Raw genomic sequence first — 7,440 nt, 5'->3', positions numbered from 1 at the left:
GGGGGGGGGGGGGGGTGATGAGTGGCTTTTTGATAAATACCAAGATTTATTCTTTATGGTGGGTAATACTCTCCTTTCCTTGCATGGTTTCCTTAAAATCTTAACTTATTCATCATTGGACTTCCATTGGGAAAATGAGAGTGCTCATCAGATGACAAATCAGTTCAGCCTGGGTAGAGAATAAGATAACAGACAAATCCTGTAGTACCTTCCTCCGCACCATTAAATCCATGATAGAAAGGGTCTGATGCTTTCCCATGCAGAGTACTTACCAACATTTGGTATGAGTGAGAAAGGGTCTGAGGTTTACAGCACAGAGTGCAGGATTTCTTATATAGAGATGGGGCCCACCTATAATATCTCCCTAATGACCCTCCAATGCCACCATTAGCATAATTTCCAAATTGGGCATTCCAGTCAATGGGCAACTCAGTCAATGGAGCTGTTAGTTCTTTATTAGATATTTAATTTTGAAAGTAAATGTTGAAAGTCAGTTCATGAGGCCTCTGTTGAACACATTATAATATATATACTTGCTATTATATTTGCAGGGTTTTCTTCTGGTGGACTTTCAGTGATTTATACTAATATAGAAGTATATTTTCTATGGTTGGAACCTGCAATAATTTATTTTGGACATTTGCATGTAGTCAGCTTGGAAATTGAAGTTTTAATATGTTCTATTCTTTTTTGACATAAGGGTACTCCAGTGTAGTCTATACAAATCTAGTCCCCTTTCTATCATTTTCTTTGAAATTCTAACCAAGACAAATTATCTAGCCCTCAATTTTAAAAAATAATATTAAATAATATATTTAAATTATGGAAGTGCTATATTTTTCATCATAAAATATTTGAAAAATACGCAGGATAATTATCACATGTCATCCAACCATGAGATACATATGCCATTTCCAGCTAGCATCTCTTTTCTCTTAGGCAGATACTTCTTTGTTTATTGAAGATGTTTTCAGGTTACAGAGTTGACAGAATAGGATCTACTTGATTTAAATAATAGCCATCCAGAGCAAAATTGGATTCTGGTTTAGAATCAGAGCCTTTTAAAAATACCCACTTAAGTTGTGTTAGTCACCACTTGCCTGCATCAAATGTGGAGACTGCTTCAAAAGGGAGATGGTATAAGTAGTAGTAAGACACAGAGTTCAAAGCACGTGTGTGGGTATATGTATATTCCATATTATCAGTATATGTGTTTATATATAAATCTGTATATATGTATTTGTATAGACACAACCAATATGCCTTTCACACATAGTTATGCTTATTTTGACCCAGTTGAAGAATTTGTGACATGTTGTTGTTCCTTTCCCTCTCAGATATCATGGTGGGTAAAAACCACAGCTTCAAAGATTTGAATTTTTCATAAAGACTGCTGTGTGTACCTTTGTGGATTTGTACACACATGCATGCATATGGCAAATACATATACACACACAACCTTGTCTTTAGTGCTAATGCAAGTGGGATTATGAAAATAATGTAGGTAAAGTATCATGTATTTCTATCTGTGCTTGGACCATATTGTAAAATGTTATGTATTTGGAGTATTACTTGTGGTTTGTCTAATATTTTTAAATATAACTCTGGGGAAAATTCAAAACACAATTGATTTTATTGAAATACTAGAGAGATGGGGGTCATGATACTGTGATGGAGCCTTACCTTTGTATAGTGAAATCTGCATTTCTCTGTCAACATCCAGATTGTTTTATATGTTAATATGGTGGCAGGAATCCCTAATAAAAATACTCTGGGGTAAAATAATTTTTTTGCAATCATTCAATTTTATTTAAAGTACAGTTGTGTAGTCATCTTAATGGAAACTATAGAAGGTTTCCCTTTAGGAACATAAATTGAGTCACCTTTCAATGGTGATAATATGAAAAGAATCACAGGTAATAGATGAGATTAACTCTCTGCAGAAGTCACCCAGGCCCAAAGCAGGAATATTAGCCCTGGATATATGCTCAAATATTAAAGAAAAATATGGTGTAATGTAGTTCAGTGGTAAAGTCTCCCTGGATTCAATCCCCAGTGCCTCCAAAATATATTAGTAATAGTATTAATTAGAGAGCTGAGCATGGTGGTGCATACCTGTGATCCTACCTACTCTGGAGGCTGAAACAAAATGATGGCAAGTTCAAGACCAGCCTTAGCAACCTAGTAAGACCCTATCTCAAAATAAGAAATAAAAAGAGTTGAAGATGTAGTTTAGAAGGAGAGCACTTGCCTAGCATGCCCCAGGCCCTGGGTTCAAACCAAGTACTGAAAATTTAAAAAAGCACAAAACACTAGAGAAATAGAAAAGAATAAACAAAATTAGGAGGAAAAATTAAGAAATTAAGTCCTCCTTACTTGCCAGGAAAGGCAGCCAGCGAGAGTTGCTTTAGACTCTCAACTCTGTGACACTTGCCTTTAGATCTCTTTTTTTGTCAAAGCCATAGAGGAATCAGCTATTCCATGTCCATCCTCCCCTCCATACAAACTAACCTTGCCAGGTCTTCTACTGAGGATTGGCCCAATGATTACAACTCCATACTTGAACATTAAATCAGGAGGTGTTACTTTGAATGAAAAGAGGAGCTTACAGGAAGAAAACCCTCGGATGTCAAGGAGAATTGGCCCCTAGCTATGGTGGCCTTTTAAGCCTGTCAAGTTCTTACTCAGCAACCTTCAGAAGGATGGGAGTAGAGGGGAGAAAAGGAATTCGGTGGTTAGTGCCCAGGGGTGAGGTGACCTATGCACCTGTGGTCCTGGCTCCAGCCAGTGCTTTTGTTTGGGTTATTCTCTGATGACCGAAAAGACTAACAAAAAAATGACCTTTGGCCACTTATTCAACCTCACCTCTGAGTGAAATCTCCTAAATCCCCTCATTTTCTGCTGAGTCAAACAGAGGAAGGATCACCCACCAACAAGCCCAACATGGAGAAAAGTACTGGGGAGAGGCTTCCATCTTTGGGGTGATTTCTGGGATGATTGTGACTGATGGGATTTGGGTCTCTTTTGGCCTTCTTTCTCTACTGGGTGGAGATAATGTGCTAAAGGTCCCTGCTTACTTGTCCTCCTGCTTCTTCTCTTTCTCTCTATCTTGGACCTGATTTTGGGCTTCCAGTCTCCGTGCCATAAACAGACCCAGCAGGACCTGTTCGTGGTGGGCCCAGCCAGGATCGGCTCTCCATGTTCCAGCCTCGGTCTGTGACTGGGTGGGTAAGTTTGGTGGGCCTACCCAGTGGGCTCAGCTGTCATCACTCTGGAGAGGAAGAAAGGAACCTCAGATCCCAGCTGTGATCTCCAATCCATTTCCAATCCATTAATAAAGCTGACTTTAACCTTATTCTGGCCATTGTATCTTTTATCTAGTGGAACTAGATAGCGGTGGGTAGGATGGTGGTTAATATTTAGAGTCTCCAACCTACAATATTACAGACAAGGAAGGAGTGGAGAAGTTTGCTCCTTGCTGAGGGAATGTCTGCTACAAACATCAGGGAATGTCTGTTACAAACATGGGCCTTGCCAATAGAATAAGAACCTGGAAATGAATATTAGTAAAGAACAGGGCACAGTGGCATATGCCTATAATCTTGGTAACCCAGGAGGCTGAGGCAGGAGAATTCCCAGTTTGAGGAAGTCTCAGCAATTTAGCAAGACCCTATCGCCCCCCCCCCAAAAAAAAATTAAAAAAATAAAAGGACTGTGGATGTAGTTCAATGGTAAAGTGTTCCTGGATTGAATCCCAGAGCCTCCAAAAAAGGAAAATTAGTAAAGAATAGACGTTGGTTGGAGTGGTACATCCCTATTCTTTACCTTTAGTTGATGCTTACCCTCCCTACATATCTCTTTAAAGAAATATCCAAAGCCATTTTCCTGGTTGCAAAGGAAAATTAATAACAACATCCTCTCTGTAGAAATAAGGATTGAAACAGGGCTTTCAAATTCCAGCAACTTCTTCAGCTAAAACCCTTATCTTGATTCTTTGTGCCTATAGAATCATGATTGTGATCACTGGTTTTCCAGAGACTGTTCTTCAAGAGAAAGAATATATTAACCAGCCAGTATTAGTTTCTACTTTGTGTGGCAACCATATTCCTCAGAAGTTAAAAACCCAGTGTTCTGACTTAAGCATCAGACTCCTGTAATTTCTTGGTGTAAATCAGTTCCCTCTCCTCCTCAATCAACCTGCGTTCCCTCTCCTCCTCAATCAACCTGCATTTGCTGACACTCTTGAGCTTTTGATTCTGCAAAGTTGCAAACCAGACCACTGTGAACAGTGGTGGCCATGCAGCTGTGCTACTCCCTGGCCATAGGTTACAAGAGAGTTCATCCAAACCGAGGCTCAAGAGAGTGAAGTGGGTGTTTTTTCATGATTATGTCACAGCAACAAGCATTAGATAGGAATGTTCTAGATACTCTGCCTCTGAGGCTGAATGATCAGTTAGATGCTTCCTTTCAACAATTCCTCTAGTGTGTTTCTCTATAATATTCACACAGTGAAAACGGGAAGAATTATTACTCTAGAGTCATAGCTCTCCTACTTGTCAGCAAGAATCAGATTAAAATTCACCAGAATGAACTACATCATGTTTTGGCCTGAGATTATAAATTACTGAGGAGACAATTTTAAACAAACATCCCAGCATTGAATATTTAATGCTACACACTCAATTTGTTTACCATAAATAAGACTTAATTTCTTGCTTAATGTGAGGTAGGGGGAGAGAGAATTAAAATAATCTAAATGATGCTTTTATCTCCATACTCTTAAAGTTGACATTTCTGATGTACACATATAGAACATTAATGATTAGCTTAATTGTAACAGATTCACACCAAATACATTTGAGATTCTGTTTCACTGAAAGCTAACTTGATAATAATGAGAAATGTTGGTTTTGTGGGCATTGATTTGATGCTTTTCCCAGAACATAAGCTGTAATGTGAACCAAACACTGTTAGTGAGTACAAAGACTCACAGTTAGAAAACTAGGTCTAGGGAAGTCTGCCCCAACAGACCAAAACTCGTCATAGGCATAACTTTTCATACCTCTCTTGGAATGGCTGGAGACAGCGGGTACACATTTTATTCCAAATTTCCCAGTTTTGAAAATTTCTTGAGGCTGTCAGCTGATTTACCAGTGTCATTTCCTCTCAATTTTGGCATAGACTTAGACTACATTTTCCAGCCCCCAAATAGTTAGATGTGGCCATATCCCTGAGTTCTGGCCAATGGAATTTAAAGGAGAAATGATCTGTATTACTTCCAAACCTTGGGTGAAGTATGAGCCTTCATCTGTCATTGGATGTCAACACCTACAGTGACCTTTAAGCCACCAACTGAGGAAGTTAGGGCTGCCAGCAACTTGGATCCTTGAATGACTTCATGCAGAAGAACACCAGAAATTCCAACCTAAAATGGACCCTTTTTGGACTGTTACTCAAGCAACAATGACTTACCTGGGCAATTTTCACTTCTGTTGCTGTCTGCCGCAGTCTGGCTGGGCACAAAATCACGAGCCACTCAAGCAGGAACAAACTGCCGCCAATGCTCCGTACAAGCCCGGGAAGATTTTCGATCGACCCACGCCACCGTTCTCCCGGATCCCAAGAGGAAGTTCCTCCTCCGGAATTCCCTCCTACCGCACTTCCCCAACCAATGGGAACTCTCCCGTAGCAGGCCGAGGTGGACAGCAGTAGTCCAATATCCATATAAATGCAGATCTTAACATAATCATATCATCTCAATGGCTTGCTGGCATCACCTTTCAACCAAAAATGCCATGCATCATATTACTTGGCTGTGGCTCTTAGCAGCTGTCAACTTTCCTTATTCCAGTATTCTCCTAAGAATACCTCTCCTAAGAAAGGGGAGTACAGAAAGCAGGTATAGGAGCTGTTCTGTGCTGGAGTGCTCCAGAAGATTCTAAAGGACAATTCTACACAGAGAGCAGGGGATGGCCTACTGTGCTTGACTGTGCAAAACCTGGATCAGTGTTTATTTTTGGTGCCAAACCATCCTGTTATTCTTTCTTTGAGAGGCTTAATTGGAATCCAATGCAGGATAACCCAGGGTTGTCCACCCTTGAAGGGCAAATCACCCTTAGTTGAGAAACACTGGGGTTCAAGACTGATTTCAAGAGCATGTTACCTTTGCACCCTGCTCACAAATGCTTGGTTTATTGTCCTGATATTACCATTATGATATTTTTAATAATTTCAGCTTTGAATTTGTGATTTCTAAGTAAAGTTGATGAGATGAACTATATGCAGGATATGAGCTGGGCAGTTGTGAGCATCAGGCATGCTGAGCAGTTGGTCCAAATGCCAGACACACACACACATGTATGGGGAAGTCTGAGGCAACAAGGGATTTGGAGGGCTGCCTGCACCAGCACAGAAGCCCAAGTTAATGACAATGATGTAAGCTGCAGCAGAAGCTAGCCCTGGGAGAGAAGGAATAATTCCACATAGGGACATGACAGAAGAAAGACCCGTGGTAGGAGGCCAGTTTGCCCATCAGTCTATGGAGCTCAACCATGAAATATGTGCACAAATATTAACTCTCTAGCCTGAGCACTGGACAAGGTACTGCCACCGGTCAGGCAGTAAATTTTGTCAGTAAATTACAATGTTATAAAGATGCACACATGGACAATGCTATAAGTGCTGTCAGGGAGTTACTAAAATTCTCTGAAGAGTATAGAATCTCTGGAATTGAAAACCATTACCACATCATAAAGCAAATATCCAGTCTTGGAAATATAAATAAAATAAAAAGATCCTCACATTTTATAGAAAAGAATACTTTTTTTTTTTACATAAACACTTTCATGGACCAATTATAACAAACAGATAAATTGAAAATTAATTTTTCTTTTAATTGAAGACAGTACTAGAATTCATAAACAGGCTTTTAAAATTACATACAAATCATGAAATTACTTTTAGTTTCTCATAAAATATTCATGAGTTATAAGAAATGTCAAAGAAAACACTGAAATGTGGTTGTTTTAGTCAGCTTTTTCATTGCTGTGACCAAAATACCCCAAAAGAACAACTCAGAGGGGGAAAAGTTTATTTGGGGCCACAATTTTAGAGGTCTCAGTCTAGAGATGGCCAACTCCATTACTCTGGGCCCAGGGTGGGGCAGAACATAGTATGGGGTAAGGGGATGATGGAGGGAAGCTGCTCCCCTCATGGCCAGATCTGGAAGCAGAGAGAGGGGCCCTAGGGAAGATGCAGGAGGTGGGTCATGCCCCCAGTGACCCATCTCCTGAAGCCACACCCTATCTGCCTATAGTTACTACTCAGGCAGTCCATTCAAACTAGGATGCACTGATTAGGTCACAGATCTCATAATCTAATCATTTTTCCTCTGACCATTCCTTTTGGGGAACACATAATATTCAGACAATAACAGACATT

General features: G+C 40.0%; 1 protein-coding gene and 1 long non-coding RNA gene across 6 annotated transcripts in view; one reads left to right on the top strand and one right to left on the bottom strand.

The window, feature by feature from the left end:
- The window catches only part of Frmd3 (FERM domain containing 3), a 267,360-nt gene extending 264,005 nt beyond the window's left edge, over positions 1–3,355 (top strand). For 4 of the 5 annotated variants that reach the window (XM_015506082.2, XM_048800413.1, XM_048800414.1 and 1 more), the window contains one exon: positions 1–1,785. This exon is cut by the window's left edge and continues 1,825 nt beyond it. Coding sequence is in view for 1 of the 5 variants with exons in the window: in XM_015506081.2 (XP_015361567.2) it covers positions 3,134–3,147 (14 nt within the window). In the remaining 4 variants the exon portion in view is untranslated. Of the gene's footprint in view, positions 1,786–3,133 lie in introns of those variants that run through there. The other variant, XM_015506081.2, reaches the window with a different exon arrangement.
- The window catches only part of LOC125615930, a 19,711-nt gene extending 12,952 nt beyond the window's left edge, over positions 1–6,759 (bottom strand). Inside the window, exon 1 of the long non-coding RNA XR_007346536.1 lies at positions 5,473–6,759. This is a non-coding gene — a long non-coding RNA (uncharacterized LOC125615930). The remainder of the gene's footprint in view (positions 1–5,472) is intronic.
- Positions 6,760–7,440: the final 681 nt, after the last annotated feature.

This window comes from Marmota marmota, unplaced genomic scaffold, assembly GCF_001458135.2.
Source record: "Marmota marmota marmota unplaced genomic scaffold, marMar, whole genome shotgun sequence".
Taxonomy (NCBI): domain Eukaryota; kingdom Metazoa; phylum Chordata; class Mammalia; order Rodentia; family Sciuridae; genus Marmota; species Marmota marmota.
The sequence above is the reverse complement of the archived record's forward strand: the minus strand, read 5'-3'. Positions and strand labels throughout refer to the sequence as shown.